Source organism: Rhinopithecus roxellana, chromosome 11, assembly GCF_007565055.1.
Source record: "Rhinopithecus roxellana isolate Shanxi Qingling chromosome 11, ASM756505v1, whole genome shotgun sequence".
In the NCBI taxonomy this organism is placed as follows: Eukaryota; Metazoa; Chordata; class Mammalia; order Primates; family Cercopithecidae; genus Rhinopithecus; species Rhinopithecus roxellana.
In genome coordinates, this window is record NC_044559.1 from 56,373,269 (window position 1) to 56,391,467 (window position 18,199).

At 41.1% G+C, this 18,199-nt stretch overlaps 1 protein-coding gene across 1 annotated transcript in view; it reads right to left on the reverse strand.

Moving 5' to 3' along the window:
- Positions 1 to 18,199, reverse strand: part of LOC115900458 (partitioning defective 3 homolog) — a 371,816-nt gene that overhangs the window by 235,311 nt on the left and 118,306 nt on the right. Inside the window, exon 2 of the mRNA XM_030941336.1 lies at positions 13,730 to 13,831. Within this exon, the coding sequence (XP_030797196.1) occupies positions 13,730 to 13,831 (102 nt within the window). The remainder of the gene's footprint in view (positions 1 to 13,729; positions 13,832 to 18,199) is intronic.

Consider the following 18,199-nt stretch of genomic DNA (forward strand, 5'->3'; position numbering starts at 1 on the left):
TTTATTAGTATTTTCCATCACAGTCAAAGGCTGGTATTAGGCAAAGGGTATGCACCATCAGAAGAATCAATAAACACTTTGGGAGGCCAAGACTGGTGGATAACCTAAGGTTGGGAGTTCGAGACCAGCCTGGCCAACATGGTGAAACCTCATCTCTACTTCAAATACAAAAATAGCTGTGTGTGGTGGCAGGCGCCTGTAATCCCAGCTACTTGGAAGGCTGAGGCACGAGAATTGCTTGAACCCCGGAGGCAGAGGATGAAGTGAGCCGAGATCATGCCACTGCACTCCAGCCTGGGCAACAGAGCAAGACTCTGTCTCAAAAAAATAAAAAATAATAAAAGAAGAACCAATAAAGGTTATCAGGCTGGAAGAATTCACATTTCTGCTATGCAGAAATATTTGTTGAATGCCTTTAAATACTATATGTTCTATACAGATGTGACTTCCAAATTCCTATATCCAACTCTCTCCCTTGAGCTTCAGACATATGTCCAATACCTGACATCTGTGTTGGAACCTCATGGGCATTTCACATTCACCTCAATGTGCCGTGGAAGACTTGACTTGTCCCTGTGTCCTACTTTCCTCCTTGAGCCTTCTACATCCCAGTAAGGGAGCCTCCATATCCCTCTTCCATTTGCTCCAAAACTCATCCTTAATTCCTTGCTTGCCCTCATTCCTCACAGCCTGAAATTCTGGAAATTTTAATTCTGAAACGTATCTGAACTCCATACATTTTCTCCCAATGCCACTGTAGTTTCAGCCACCATCCCCTCTTCCCTGGATGGCTGGCTGCCTTCTCATTGGTCTTTCCCCATCTCTTGCCCATCTACAATGCACTCTTCCCACAGCAATCTTCTAAAAATATAGACCTGATTATGTCACTCCACAGTGTGACAGTTTGGTGACTTTTTATGGCATTTCATGTCAAATCTTAAAAATCCCTTAACACAGTCTTTAACGTCATCCCTAATCTCAACCCTACCTTCCTCTCCAACCCCATATCATTCTCCTCTCCTGATTGCTTGCTGCATCCTAGCCACACTAATTCCCTTTTGATTCATAAACACTTCCACCTTTTTTCCACTTCACATGTTTGTACATGCTATCTCTATCTAGACTGCTCTGCCCCCAACAGATCCCAGAGATGTTTCTTTCTCATCCAAAGTCCAGCCCACCTGTCTCCTCTGGAGAGCTGTCCTTTCCAACCACCTCAAGGGGCCACCCACACCCCCTACTGTCTATCACATCCACACTCACCTCCTTTACTCTGTATTCCTCACTGTAAGTAGCTCTGTGAACCAGAAACTCACCTCCTGCTCACTGACACATCCTCTGGCTGTTTCTCAAACATATTAGGAACTGAACAAGTATTTCTAAATGAATGCAGAAAGGACAGGATGAATGAATCTGCAAGACATACTTAACCTTTGCTCAAGCAAATGCTATCATTTTAGTTGGACATATGAACAATGGGCATCAATAAACACGAACTGTGGTAGAATTATACACAACACTAAACTCCTGACCTCTTAACAAATAATCATATTAGAAGATATAGAAGAAAAAGAAAACATAGAAATCTGACAAAATGGAGACAGGTGTGGTGGCTCGCACCAACAACACAGGAAGATGGCTTGAGCCCAGGAGTTCAAGATCAACCTGAACAACACAGTGAGACCTGCCCCCATCTCAAAAAAACCTTTAAGCTAATTCCCCTGTCACTCAAGAAAAATTTTTTTTGTTTAATTAGCCAAGCGTGTGGTGGCACACACATGTAGTCTCAGCTACGTGGGAGGCTGAGGCAGGAGGATCACCTGATCCCAGATGTCTGAGGCTGCAGTGAGCTATGACTGCACCACTGCACTCCAGTCTGGGTGACAGAGACCTTGTCAAAGAAAGGAAATAAAGAAGAAAATAAAATGAAAGAGGATATAGGAAAAAAAGAAAGAGAAAAAGAGCGAGGGAGGAAGGGAGATAGATCTGAGAAAATGAAATAGAGTTACAATCCACATTTTCACTAACCAAACTGGCTTCCTTCTCCAACTGCAATCAATAATCAAAGTGTTAGTTATTTGGGGCCAGGGAGAAGCCCAGTGAGTGGAAAGAGATCTGTAAATATGGGAGGCATATTCCATCTCTCTCTTTTTAAAAATGGGGACACCACCATGTACCTTGCAGGGCTGATGTAAGATGTGACTAAATCCTACTACAATGTGTAGCACACAAGGTGGAAAAAGATTTCTTAGTTATAATAGTTGACTTATTCTGCTATGACAGGATCAAAGGGTACAGGCTCTGCCTATTTTCTTCTTTTCCTGTAAAATCCAGAAGGAAAAAAAAAATGGTCCTGCTATTTTCTATATGATTCCTATCCTTTTTTATGAATGAATGGCATGATGTTTAGCATTTAAAATGACTTCTCCAAAATTATTCAGAAGCTGTTAATGAAGAAGAAGCAACCAAGAGTCATCTGCCCTCCTCCTCTTTTTTTTATTTTGGGGGGGCGTTTTCCAGGGGGAAGAGCTAATAGATACAGTTCTTATTTGATTCCCAAATACTGAAAATATAGACTGAGATCTTTACTACTTTTCTGTTTCAGAAGAACATATGTTTTAATAGTGTACTGAGAATCCTCAAATTCTAAGATACAGAAAATGAACAATGTATTTCTTACAACAACTATCTCTGGGCACCAATTATACACCATGCTCTCTATAAATTCATAGAAATAAAAAATAAGTGAAGGTGATTACCTATAGAAACTCATTTCATAACACAAATATCTAGGATAGCCTGGTCTGTTTGCTCGCTTGTTTTTAAATCCTCAAGCCAGGTGCAGTGACTCACACCTGTAATCTAAGCACTTTTGGGAGGCTGAGGCAGGAGGATCATTTAAGCCCAGATGCTAGAGGCTGTAGTGAGCTAGATCAGGTCACTGCACTCCAGCCTGGGTGACAGACCAAGACCCATCTTAAATAAACAAACAAAAAGCCAGGCATGGTGATGCACATCTGTGGTCCAAGCTACTCAGGCGGCTGAAGTGCGAGTCCAGGAGATAGAGGTTGCAGAGATTGCATCACTGCATTCCAGCCTGGGTGACAGAGTGAGGGCCTGTCTCAAAGAAAAACAAAACAAAACAAAACAAAAAACCTTAGAAGTTGTTATTAAAAGAATGAAGAGCCTAATTTGACAATGGTGGTGGTGGTAATGGTGGCCAACAATGGCAACCACAAGTAACATTTCCTGGGACCTTATTTTTGCCGAGCACAAAACCTTAATGTGAATTCCTAAGGCTTAATGTTAAACTTAACCTCATAATGAAATCATGTCCTTTGCAGCCACATAGATGGAGCTGGAAGCCAATACCCTAAGTGAAATAACTCTGACACAGAAAGGTGAGTACCACATATTCTCATTCATAAGTGGAAGCTAAACAATGGGCACACATGGTCATAAAGATGGAAATCATGGACACTGGAGACTCCAAAAGTGGGAAGGCATGGAAGGAAGCAAGGCTTGCAAAACTATTTACCGGGTACTACATTCACAGTTTAGGTGATGAGTTCACCAAGGCTCAAATCCCATCATCACCCAATATACCTATGTAATATAACTACATATGTATCTCCTGAATCTGAAATGTAAAAACAAACAAACCAACAAAAAACTCATAAGATAGGTACTATGATTATACCCCATTTACAGATGGGAAAACTGAGGTAAGAGAAGTCATGTAAAGACAGCGTGAAGCCGGGATTCAAATGCAGGCAGTGTGGCTCCACAACCCACCATACGAGATGCCCAGCACTTCCAAAGAAACAGAAAAGCACAGTGCGGCACACCAAGTTATCAAACCCCAGCATGGGATTGGTGTAACTGAAAGAGTGACAGCCTCTGTCCCCTGACTCACTGGGTGGCCCCAGATAAGCAAAGTCTTGAGGGCTTTCGCTAAAAGGAGTGAGGCCCAGCCCATCTTGTGCAGGCTGACCCCAAAGCTCCTACTGCTCATGAAGACCCTCACTTCTCATGCAGGAGGCCTGACCCCCTCCCAACTCCCTTTCACTAACACCTGACTGCTCTACCTGTACCATATCTGGGCCCTGTGCTCCCACAAACTGATGAACTGTGGTCAAACCAGTGCCCACAAAACACTTAAATACTGGGAAGTAATCCTTCTGAAATAATTAACCATTTGGTGCTCTGCTTGGCAGCAAATTTAAATATTTGCTTCTTTACACTCTAAAATAAGTTTACTTAGGAGGAAATGAATACAGTCATCTAGTTAAGGAAGTCAATTTATACAAGTTATTTCATTTCCAGATTATCAAAATCTTTAAATCATTCAGTTCCTATGCCAATTCATACTAAAGGTCAAAAAAAAGATGTTTCTATTCTAAGCTCTATTTATAACTAAACCCAATGCTTCTTTCTTACTGGAATTAAGCAAAAGCAGAATATGGAACGGGCAGTGAAAACAAAAACAAAACAGTGAACCACGCACACCGTCCTCAGAGATGACCAGTACTGACACTTTTTGGTCTACCCCTCAAACTTTTCCCAATGTACATAATTATTTGCACTAAAATTAGACTATATTTGGTACATTGTTTTAAACTGATTTTTAACAAATTTATATTGGATTCACAGATTTATCTGTGATTAGTCACAAATATCCAGCTGCCTAACTAACAGCTCCTAGACACTCAAACTCACAGAAGGCAACACTGAACCTAATCTCCCATCCCCAGTCTGGCAACCTTGCAGTAGTCCCTACTTTGGTGAATGCCCCACCATCTCCACCCAGCCCAATCGCCATCAATTTCAACCTCCATCCACAAAACCGGCAGAAGCCACACACTGCCTGCATTCGAATCCTGGTTCCACAAAACCTGCTGACTGGCCTCTGCCTTTCATGCTGCCTCCTCATTCATTCTTCACACAGCCATCTGGGGGATATTTCTCAAATGTAAACCAGATCACTTAACACCCACTGGTCTTTCACTTACATGTCTACAAGACTTTGCCTTGCTCATATATATATACACACACACATACACACACATATATACATGTATATATACACATACATACACACACACACACACACACACACACACACACATATACACACACACATTGTATAGTAGCATTAAGCCCAATGCCTGGTACGCAATAGGTGCTCAGTAAACTGAATTACCTAAAAATATTAGTCTGATTTTCTTGCAAAGGAAATTATTCCATATGCTGTCTTTTAAATTATTCAAGCACTCTGGTTTAAAAAACTTCTCTTATTAACCTTTGAGAAGGGGAGGGAGGCCACTTAGCTTTGATTCAACATTGAAACTAGGTTTTCATTTATCCCATTTAATCTTAATCTCAAGTATTCATCAAAAGACAGTAGGGTATGTAGTTACGAATAAGTAAAGTATTCCCTTCGATTAAGACAACAGAAAACACATTTCGTAAGTTTTTCATTATAATGTTTTCTGTAAGTAGGATTTATGATAAGGTATGCCTTCAGAAATCACTGCTTCTTTAAAACGTGTATTTCCCCAAGATGGAAAGATTAAGATGCCTGCATTAAAAGCACGTTCTCCTGGGCTACATCCACTTCACCTGAGGGAAGGCAAGGAATAGAGATTCAACAACTCACCTACATGATCAGCAAAAAACAGTACGCTGGTCACCATGTAACACCCTAGGCAGACATCATAATTCATGTTAACTTATGGAAATTAAGCCACAGTGTGCACAAAGGAAAAAACTCAGAGTAAACCAGTGGCTGAAACATTCTAAGGGAGTTAACAACTTAATGCACGATTCCCACAATCTATATATATATATATATATATATATATATATATATATATTTTTTTTTTTTTTTTTTTTTTTTTTGAGACAGAGTCTCACTTTGTCGCCCAGGCTAGAGCACAGTGGAGCAATCTCGGCTCACTGTAACCTCTGCCTCCTGGCCCTACATGATTCTCATGCCTCAGCCTCTCAAGTAACTGGGACGACAGGCGTGCACGACCAAACCTGGCTAATTTTTGTATTTTTAGTAGAGGCAGGGTTTCACCATGTTGGCCAGGCTGGTCTTGAACTCCCGATCTCAGGTGATTTGTTCACCTCAGCCTCCCAAAGTGCTGGGATTACAGGCGTGAACCACTGTGCCCAGCCCATAATATTTTCATAATTTGGCAAAATGTCAATTGAGAAAACTGAGACTGAGATACTAAGAATAAACATGACATCACTGTTCCCTTACTGGAAAGCAGAAACACAGAGAAAAGACAAACAAAGTACCGTTTTACACTCAAAGTAGATCTCGAGTATTCTACACCTTAGAAAATCAAACCTACTCCAAGGGGCCAGGGCAATCTATAATAGCACCATTTGAACAAATTTGGGTAAATCCTGGAAATGAGAACTGTATGGGTACTAACAGAAAACTTCCTCAGTGCTGTGCCCTGAACGCTAATAATTAAAGGATAATGAGGAAAATCAGGGGTAATAAGCACGTGACTTTAATTTTCTTTTGCTATCATTTAAAATATTGCCTCTTCCCTTCCATAAAAAATAAAGTTTTTAATAATGTTAGAAATTCACAACAACCAAGTATAAAATTTGCATCTTCGAGAGCATCTTCCCTACTACAGAGGCAGAGCCATTACAGTTGTGGTTTCGTAACTTAGTGAGCCTGAACACCAGCAGGAGGGGGACTGTAAAATGCACATGCCCAGGCCCCCTTCACAGAGAGCCTACTTCCCAGGCTAGGTATCTACATTTTGAACATGCATCCAGGGGAAATTCACAAAACAGGACATTTTTTTAGATAAATGTTATTTAAGACAGGTATAATGTTTGTTCTTTTTTCCTTAAACCAAAAAGCAAAACAAGTGTCAAAATCTTCACTCGGAGTAGCTGCCAAAAATAGCTGAAAACGCTCCAAGATGATTAAATCAGGATTGAATGTCACAGCCACGGAAAAGAACCATGCGACTGACTGCATCATGCAATCTCTCAGTCTGAATGATGCATCCAGCCATGCCTGTGAATCTGGGTGTTGTGAGTCTAAGCTACTAATCATATTTCTTACAGTTTCAACTTACAGTGGGCACTTAATCTAGGAATGTCACTCAACAATATTTACATCAATTATGCATATATTTTAAAGTATTCCTGAACAAATAAAAAACAGCTTTAAAAGCTACTCTATGGTATAATGTGCTCCAGCATTTTTCTGTTTGGAAACTGATTTCAATCAACATGATATAAAATTGTCTAAAGCGTTATTTCACCTATTGATGTTTAAAATATTTTTCTCAGGTTAAAAGACATTTTAATTTGTACAGGAAACATGATAAAAGACTCCAGAAAATATATATTTTTATCATCTAATTCACAGAAGGATACAAAATCTAAAATCTAAAATGTCATTTATTAAGATTGTATGATTTTAATATGCCACTATTTAAAAATATCAAGCATAGTTTGCCTTTTGCTTAGTTTTGTGTATAATCTAACAGTTAATTGTGTTGAAACAAGAGTGCATGACTTTCAGTTGCTGAATAACACATTATTCACTAAAGATCCAAACTAACACCATCCACCTTAACCTCACTGATTTTTACATTTTATTTTTATTTATTTATTTATGAGACAGAGTCTTGCTATGTCAGCCAGGCTGGAGTGCAGTGGGATGATCTCAGCTCACTGCAACCTCTGTTCCCTGGGTTCAAGCAATTCTCCTGCCTCAGCCTCCCAAGTAGCTGGGATTACAGGTAGCACGTGCCACAACACCCAGCTAATTTTTGTATTTTTAGTAGAGATGGGGTTTCACCATGTTGGCCAGGCTTGTCCTGAATTCCTGACCTCAAGTGATCTGCCTGCCTCAGCCTCCCAAAGTGCTGGGATTACAGGTGTGAGCCAGCATGCCTGGATGGCCTCACTGATTTTTATAACAGCCCAATGACTGCAGAATACATTATTTTCAAGTACCCATAAAATGTCCACCAAAAAGGCCATATGCTGGACCAAAAAATAAGTCTCCATACATTTCAAAAGACTGCAAAAATCATTGTGCTGAACATCTACATCATGATGTTCTACTGGCTCAACACATAAACTCTGAGGGCATCTAATGTCGGCTGGAGTGCAGGGGGATGAATGGAAACAGTAATTGGTACTGCATAACCCTTCAGGCCTTACTACATTGTGCTACACATAAATGAGTCCACTGAGTTCAGCATTCTCAGAAGCATTGAGATCGTACAGCCCCATAAATCCTACTTGTGCAACAACCAAACTTCCACAACAGGTTATTCCAAGCCACACGCCAAAGCCAAGAAAACACGTTATAAGCCACGCCTCACTTGCTCTATGGAAAAGCACAAAGTCAAAGTGTAAAGCAGGATGGCACCACCCTGAGGGAAAGCTTGCATCTGTAAAAATAAAAAGGAAATGTGGTGGAGAAACAGGCGTGCTCATCCCAGCTGTTAAGAGTACAGAGAGTACCAAAGGGACAAGTGTACAAGTGAGCACAGCAGCTGGCTCCATAGTCACCTAAGTGTCCACAGCAAGTACAACGAGACTGTACATGAATCCACACATCAAAACACAGCCGGGAGCAGTGGCTCATGCCTGCAGTCCCAGCACTTTGGGAGGCAAAGGCAGGAGGAGCGCTTGAGCCCACGAGTTTGATACAAGTCTTGGCAACATAATGAGATCCTGTCTCTACAAAAATGTTTAAATAAATTAGCCAGGCATTGTGCGGTATGCCTATAGTCCCAGCTACTCAAGAGGCTGAGGTGGCACCCAAATAGGAAGAGAGGAAGTCAAACTATCCCTGTTTGCAGATGATATGGTAAACCCCACAGTCTCTGCCCAAAAGCTCCTGGATCTGATAAACAACTTCAGCAAAGTTTCAGGATGCAAAACCAATGTATAAAAATCAGTAGCATTCCTACACACCAACAACATCTGAACTAAGAGCCAAATCAAAAACACAATCCCATTCACAACAGCCACAAAAAGAGTAACATGCCTAGGAATACAGCTAACCAAAGAAAAGATATCTACAATGAAAATTTAAAAACACTGCTCAAAGAAACCAGATATGATACAAACAAATGGAAAAATGTTCCATGCTCTCGGATTGAAACAACAAATATCATTAAAATGGCCACACTGCCCAAAGAAATTTACAGATTGAATGCTACTCCTATCAAACTACCAAAGACATTCTTCACAGAATTAGAAAAAAAAAAAAGTAATTCACATGGAACTGAAAAAGAGCCTGAATAGCCAAGCCAAGCCAATCGTAAGCAAAAAGAACAAAGCTGGAGGCATCACATTACCCAACTTTAAACTATAGTACAAGGCTATAGTAACCAAAACAGCATGGTACTGGTACAAAAACAGACACACAGACCCATGGAACAGCACATAGAGCCCAGATATAATGCCACACACCTACAACCATCTGATCTTTGACAAAGCTGACAAAAACAAGTAACGGGGAAAGGACACCCCATTCAATAAATGGTGTTGGGATAACTGGCTAGCCATATGCTGAATATTGACACTGGACCCTTTCCTTACACCACACATAAAAATCAATTCAAAGGGCTGGGCACAGTGGCTCACGCATGTAACCCCAGCACCTCGGGAGGCCAAAGCAGGCTCAGGATCGCTTGAGGTCAGGAGTTCGAGACCAGCATGGCCACCATGGTGAAATCCCATCTCTACTAAAAATACAAAAATTAGCCAGGCAGGGTGATGCATGCCTGTAATCCCAGCTACTCGGGAGGCTGAGGCAGGAGAATCACTTGAACCTGGGAGGCAGAGGTTGCAGTGAGCTGAGATCGTGCCACTGCACTCCAGCCTGGGTAATAAGAGCGAGACTTCATCTCAAAAAAAAAAAAAAAATCAATTCAAGATAGATTAAAGAATTAAACATAAAATCTAAAACTATAAAAACCCTGGAAGATAACCTAGGAAATACCATTCTGACTACAGGTCCTGGACAAGACTTCATGATGAAAACAGCAAAAAATTTACAACAAAAACAAAAATTGACAAATGGGACCTAATTAAACTAAAAACCTTCTGCATAGCAAAAGAAACTATCAACAGAGTAAACAGACAACCTACAGAATGGGAGAAAATATTAGCAAATTATGCATCCAACAAAGGTTGAATATCCAGCATCTATAAAGAACTTAAGCAAACTAACAAGCATAAAACAACCCCATTAAAAAGTGGGCAAAGAGGCCAGGCATGGTGGCTTACGCCTGTAATCCTAGCACTTTGGGAGGCCCAAGGCGGGTGGATCACGTGAGTTCAGGAGTTTGAGACCAGCCTGGCCAACATGGCAAAACGCTGTATCTACTAAAAATACAAAAATTAGCTGGGCATGGTGGCGGGCACCTGTAATCCCAGCTACTCAGGAGGCTGAGGCCAGAGAATCGCTTAAACCCAGGGGACGGAGGTTGCAACGAGCTGAGATGGCACCACTTCACTCCAGTTTGGGAGAAAGAGCGAGATTCCATCTCAAAAAAAGGGGGGGTGGGAGGGGCAAAGAACAAGAACAGACACTTTTCAAAAGAATTCATACACATGGCCAATAAGCTTATGAAAAAATGTTCAACATTACTATCAGAGAAACGCAAATCAAAACCACAATGAGACACCACCTACACCAGTCAGAGTGGCTATTACTAAGTCAAACAATACATCCGTGTGGTGTGAGAAATTTGAAGGAAAAAAACTAAAAGTCAAAAAATAACAGGTGCTGGCAAGGGTGAGGAGAAAAGGGAATGTTTATACATTGCTGGTGGGAATGTAAATTAGTTCAGCCATCATGGAATCCAGTGTGGCAATTTCTCAATGAATTTAAACAGAGTTATCATTCAACCCAGCAATCCCATTACTGTGTATATATCCAAAGAAATTGTTCTGCCATAAAGACACATGCACACATATGTTCATCACAACACTATTCACAATAGCAAAGACATGGAATCAAGCTAAATACATATCAGTGGTAGACTGGATAAAGAAAAAATGGTACAAACATATGGAATACTAGGCAGCCGTAAAAAAGAACAAGGTTATGTTTTTTGCAACAACATAACAACATAAGTGAACTAACATGGGAAGAGAAAACCAAATAATGCATGATCTCACATGGACATAAAGAGGAAAACAACAGACAGCAGGGCCTACTTGAAGAGGGAGAGGATCAAAAAATTAGTCTACTGGGTATTATGTTTATTACCTGGGTGACAAAATAATCTGTATACCAAACCCCCATGACACTCAGTTTACCTATATACCAAACCTGCACATGTGCCCCTGAATCTAGAATACAACTTTTTTTTAAAATAAAAGGCTGAGGCAGGAAAATCACTTGAGCCTGGGAGGTTGAGGCTGCAGTGAGCTATGATGATGCCACTGCACTCCAGCCTGGGTGACAGCTTGGGTCTCTAAATCAGTAAATTAAATTAAAACAAAAGACTACACAGCCATGTTGGCATAGCTATGGTTCATGGTCACAGAAATATATATATGCTAACCTCAAAAAAAAAAAAAAAAAAAAAAAAACCTACTATTCAAGTTTCTTTGTTTAAAATAAAAAGACTGTGTCTCTATCTATCTGAAGAAAGGGAAGAGTCAGGATGAAAACCTCAAACAACAGTGATGAGCTCTCAGCAACAGCAGGATGGCAGGCGATTAGTTCCTTTGTATGTTTCTGTATTTTCCAATTTTTCCTCACACGGAGTTGTGCTATTTTTACATAGGAAGCTAACAACAAGAGAGAGGGACCGAGAAAGAGAGAGAGGAGAGAAGAAAAAAAAAAAAGAAGGAAGAAGAAGGGAGAAGAGGAAGACATTGAAAGATTGATACACTAATTCATCCCTTTCTAACATTCTGGTGGAAAAAGAGCACCTGTTTAAATTCTTCATAAATCTCTGTAGTTGCCTTAAATGTTGGAATTGAGCCACACAATAAATGAAAGATGGTACTCTTCAAGTGGACTGCAGAAAAGGATTCCAGAGTTACCCTAAGCCTGGCTCACTCAAAAGCCCAAGAAGGAGAAATGACACCAAGAAGCATTTTGTGATACAATGTATTCCTGGCCCACAGGAGCCACATGAGACAAAATCCACAGTGACAGGTACAACAGTGAATCTAATCTTCTAAATTTACACAATATTTGGTATTTGATTTTTTTTTTTTGTCTTACTTGAAATTTCAAGCAAACATTTAAGATATGCACCAACTCTCAGCCAGGCATGATGCTGTCAGGAATATAGCTGTGAGCAAGATACAACAGCTGTGTGCACCCAGCTCACGGCTGAGGGAAAGAAGAGCAGGCCAGCGGGGAGAGGGCCAGCAACCAGAGGGAGCCCCAGTAGGAAGCAGAGTGAGTATCTGGGTGATCTTACCATCTTCTGACCTCGTGATATAACCTAACTGGTTGAATATCCTATGCTACTGCCATGAGGTTTTAGGAGACAGTCAACCAGGTCACTGCCTCCATACAACCATGCTGATGTAACTATGTATGTGGCTATGAGCCCTTCTGCAATTCCTTATAAGCCAAATACAAAAGGAGTGGCCAGGGCTGGGTGCGGTGGCTCATGTCTGTAATCTCAGCACTTTGGGTGGCCAAACTGGGCGGATCATGAGGTCAGGAGTTCGAGACCAGCCTGACCAACACGGTGAAACCATGTCTCTACTAAAAATACAAAAATTAGCTGGGCATGGTAGCGCACGCCTATAATCCCAGCTATTCAAGAGGCTGAGACAGAAGAATCGCTTGAACCCAAGAGGCGGAGGTTGCAGTGAGCTGAGCTCATGCCACTGCATTCCAGTCTGGGCAACAGAGCGAGACTCCCTCTCAAAAAAAAAAAAAAAGAGCCAAACATCCTGTCAGGCATTCTCAAAATGATGAACGTTCCTCCTCCCCCTCCTCTTACTCTTCCTCGTTCCTCTCAAAAGTACAGAAAAAAAGTGGGGTACTGGGAGGGAACACTGAAGAGCAGTAGGTGGAAATGTCCAGGAGCCAAACTCACATACCACAGTAAAGACTGGGGAAGCACACACAGAGCATCAGAGCACTGACAGAGAAAAGGCCGAGCTTCCTGAGACCCAGACCCTGCATGGGAGAGGCTGCCCAGGACACAAATGGCCCATCACACAGCATAGCCAAGCTTCCTAAGGGGCAGGCCCCACACAGGGGAGGCTGCCTGGGACACACTTGCCCATCGCACAGGAACACGGTGCACCGCACAGGCTGCTGTTGGGATCGATCTTCTCTGGGCCAACACTGGGACCAGAATGCAGAGTGGCTGTACACTGTATATACGGAGATGATAAGGAGAGGCCGGACTTGTGAAGGAAGATGTTATGTTTGGTTAAATTAAGGTGGAATATGGCATAGAAATCTTTTTGTGATATTTCCATTGTAAAAGCTGTAGTTTTAAAACCCCAAAATCTAGTGTTAAGTCCCAGGTATCAAGAAAATCATTACACCTTGGTATTCAGGACAGTGAAGATTCATGACACTTATCACAAAAGAAAATATACTAGAGTGGGTGGCCCAAACATAATTTAAAGTATCTGTCTAAAACAGAAAGGAAAAGAATCGCACCCGGTCCCCAGTCCTGAAAAGGAAAAAAAAATGCATTCAAAAAGGTTCCCCAGGACTTGAACTCACTCTGTCTTTATCATCTGCTACATCACAGAGAATGTCATCAAGGTCTAGTATTCCTCCATCTCCATGTTCTAAGCGATGCACTTGTATCCAGTAGTTTGGGTCCTATATGAAAGAACAGAAACATTGAATATAGCAAGTTAGCATCACCAAAAGGGAATGAGACATTTCAAACCATGATAACTTCCTGCCCATAAAAAGGAATCAACCCCATATCAACAATACTGCAATTGATTAAAAATTCAGGCAGCACCCTAAGTTTGGTATTGAGTCATTGCTCCTTTTATGGAGTGACTCATACACACTCTTCCTTTTGGCTCTGGTGCTGATACTCTATTATAATAGAACTGCACAAACCAGCAATATGTGCTGCAGAAGTAATATTGATTTCTCTAAAGCATACTACATTTCCTATTGCCCAATATATGAAATACTTATCATACATACTTATTAATCCCCCCAGTGCAATCTACAGAAATATTCTAATAAGCAAACAGCATATGCCTCTGAAGAATTCGTATTTTTGCTTATCTGCATAAAGTAGTTTGCACAACTTGGTGGCTCAAAGTGTTTCTTACAAACAGGTCTAAAGATAGGGACACAGAAGGATGTTGACAAGACCAAAGTGAACAAAGCACATCCTGTGTGGTTTGAGTTTCTTTATACAGAGACAAAAATCTCACACACACACACATCAAAATGCCTAAACACATACACACACACACACACACAAACACACACACACAAATTTGCAGTGGTTATCCTGCAGTGGGATTGGGGAGAAGGAAAAAAAAAAGGACATATTTTAAATTTTATACACTTCTATATGGTGTATGCATATTTTAAAATCCTTAAAACTCTGCTTTCAAATTATCTGAAGAAGGAATATTGTTGTGTGTTTCTGAACTTCTGCATCACTCTCACATACATATTCAAATGAAAATATACTAAATTGTATGTTTCACCATTCCCTACTGTTTTTGCTATCCAAAAGTTCAAGTTAATCCTCCATTCTTCAAACCTAAAAGGTGATGTTTGGTACAGTTCTTTCCTGAAGCAAAGATTGCAAGAAGGAGGCAAACGATTAATGAGAGTTCAAATACAGATTCCTGGACCCTACTACAGATCTATTGACCAAGACCCTGGAGAAGGGGTGCGGGGAGAATCCACATTCTTAAGAAGCTCTCCAAGTCCATCTCTAACAAAGCATGCCTAAGAATCACTAAAATGGAATGCTTATTTTAAAAATGCAGAATGACCAATCCTTGTCACTTTTTAACCAGCACAGCAAGTAACTCAGACCTTAATCCTCAAAGTTAGTAAGCATTATCATTAAAACCATTATGCAAGTAACAGAGTTCCTCTGAACCCTCATCTATCTGGACCTCTATAAAAGGAATCATTTATATAGAACGCTGACAGTTAAGTTTGTAAAACACACACACACACACACACACACACACACACACCCCTTGGCATCCTCTTCATTTGTGGGGCCTATTCTGACTGCACATGAATCCCAATTACAATATCATCCAAGAGTCCTTGGGACACCTGCCACTGAGACAGCTCCAGAATTTGTCATGTCCAGATGTGTTGAGTCCCCAAAGAATGAAGTCCCAAAACCATTTACTAATGGTAAATGGTATTTCCTCTTCAAGGAAAATTGGAAATAATGTCCTGGGGGTGAATAAGGAAGAGGTGCCCCCTTGCCACTTAGAATAGCCACAACCTGCCCACCTCTTCCCACCAAGCAAGCTCAAGGGTGACCCAATCAATTTAAATATCAACTTTCATTTCTAAAATACTTCCACACACACAAGCACACCGACCTCCAAAATGTGGCTTACGAAACCATTCTTTAAGCCTCCTGATTCTGTTCACTCCCTCCAGATGAGATCATTATCTGCAGCCTTTATATAATATTTGTAGCCACCCCTTGGAAATAAATCCCCACCTATGGACTTTCTCAACCTCAGAACTTCATCCCTCACAACCTGCTACATTTCCACCTTTTCCCCGGCACTTTCCCTTTCACAGCCTGTTAGGCCCTGCAAAACTTCCCCCCTTTTCCCCGGCACTTTCCCTTTCACAGCCTGTTAGGCCCTGCACAACTTCCCCCCAACTCCGTGCCCAAGGCCTCCGATGCCTAGACCCCACCTTACCCTCCAGGCCAGCCCTGTCCGTCCATCAAGACTTCTCAGGCATCCTCTTCTCCAAGAGCTTTTCCTGACCATCACACCCCCCAAGCAAATCAGCAGTCGAACTCCAGCCCACTGTTTTCTTTTGTTTATAGACAGAGTCTGGCTCTGTCATCCAAGCTGAAGTACAATGGTGCAATCATAGCTCACTGCAGCCTCCAACTCCTGGGCTCAAGCAATCCTTCCACCTCAGTCTCCCAAAGTGCTGGGATGATTAGGCATGAGCCACAGAGCCCAGCCTGTCCCACTGTTAATGTTCCTAAAAACCACAATCGTATGGAAGATAGTAGTCAGGTGTCAAGCTTGAGCCTTTAAAGGCTGTGAATTATTTTTACACATGCAGCACAAAACCTTTCGTTGACACTATTTTGCCTTCCAGTTACTATACCAATTATCTGATGATCTTCACAGCAAAATTTTTTAAAGAATTGTTCATACTTGCTTCAAGCGTGTTTCCTCCCATAACCCCATTCCAATCAGGCTTCCTCTTCCATCACATCCACAACAGCCTCCACAATGCTTAACACAAAAGTCTGTTGTCTGTCCTCATCTTATTTGGTCTATCAGCAGAATTTGTTACCCCCTCTTTGAAATACTCTATAAACTTGACTTACAATCCTCCAACTAACTGATCAAGGCTTTTCTAATTTTGAGAGTCAACAGTTGACTCCTGCCTCTGGAGGGGTCCTGACTCAACAGTCAGCTATGCCAAGCAGTCATGATAACATCATGCCAAGGCAAATATCAGGCTTCCACTTACTAAATGCCACTCCACAAAAATGTGCTGAATGGATATGACTGTTTGAAAAGAACTGAGCAGGAGATCAACAGTAACCCCAACAGAGCATGTTGCATTGGGAAAAAAAAAAAAAAAAAAAACATATAAAATGACCTCCTCCCACAAGAGTTTAAAAACCAGGAAGGATATTTTTGCCACTGAGAAATCCAACTCCTTAGAACAGTGGTCTCTTGGGAGATTTTAACTGGCAGCTTTCATAACATAATTCTCTTTCAATGAACAGAAGACTTGCTTTATTTTTAAGGGAAGAGTCCAGTCTCCAATAGAGAAAAAGTTAGAGGATACTTACTGATTCGACTTTGTAGTAGTTTGCAATAAAAAGTTTAAAATAATAATGGTAGGAATCTTTGCTGTCCAGTCCACAGACACTTAGAAAAGTAGCTGAGCAAAAAATTGTGATAAGGTCTGGCATGATGGCTCATCCCTGTAATCCCAGAACTTTAGAAGGCCAAGGCATAGTGACCCACACCTGCAGTCCCAGCTAAGTGGGAGACTGAGGCAGGGGGATCCCTTGAGCACAAGAGTTCAAGGCTGCAGTGAGCTGTGAATACACCACTGCACTCCAGCCTGGGCAACAGAGTGAGGCCCCATCTCTTAGGGGGAAGATAAAAGTTATGATAAGCCACTTTTCATACTACCAATAAACTCTAATTCTACAATAATTGCATCAGTCATCGGGTGAATAAACAAACATGACACAACATTCAATTAAAAAAGAAGAAGGTTTCTCATTCAGGATATGTCAATTTAAAATAACAAAAGACTTTAACAATAATTGTGTATTATGACAACCAAAAATCCATCATACACAGCAATAAATGAGGAGCAGAGTTCATCCATCAAATAGATGATCAAGCAGTGAATGTCCCCATGGGGCAAGGCTTGCAAGGATAGGTCCAAACCCACACAAGAAACCTGGAGACAAAACCACATGAAGAATCACTGCTCTTATTCAGATAAAGAACATGACCTTCACCTGGCCTAGTGCTAGAGAGAACATTTCCGAAGACTAAGTTGGAATGTAAGCAGAGATAACCCTACAAAGATGCAAGTTGCAAGGAATGCTGACGCCCACTCTACTCCAGGATGTGGTAAGAGAGAACAGCTCAGTCTTAAGGAGAGACTACCTCCTAACCTACCTTCAGGAAATCTCTCAGATTCTATAAACCGCATCGTTATCCTATGCAACAAGTTAATGAGCTTTCGTGAGTTATGACATGTATAATGCATAGGCTTCACATATTACCTGCATGTGCAAATTTCAAGAAAAGTATCTGCAACTAGAAATAGCACCCTACTTTTGCATTAACCATGGCATACAGCAATGGTCAATATCCTGTCTAACTTAAGACCAGAAAAAGATCACTGAAAAAAATCTATGTTGATAAAAAAAATTTGAGTATTTACTACATGCAAAGCATTGCATGAAGGCAAAGAAACAATCATCACCCATCGTCAGAAATTAAAGTGTAT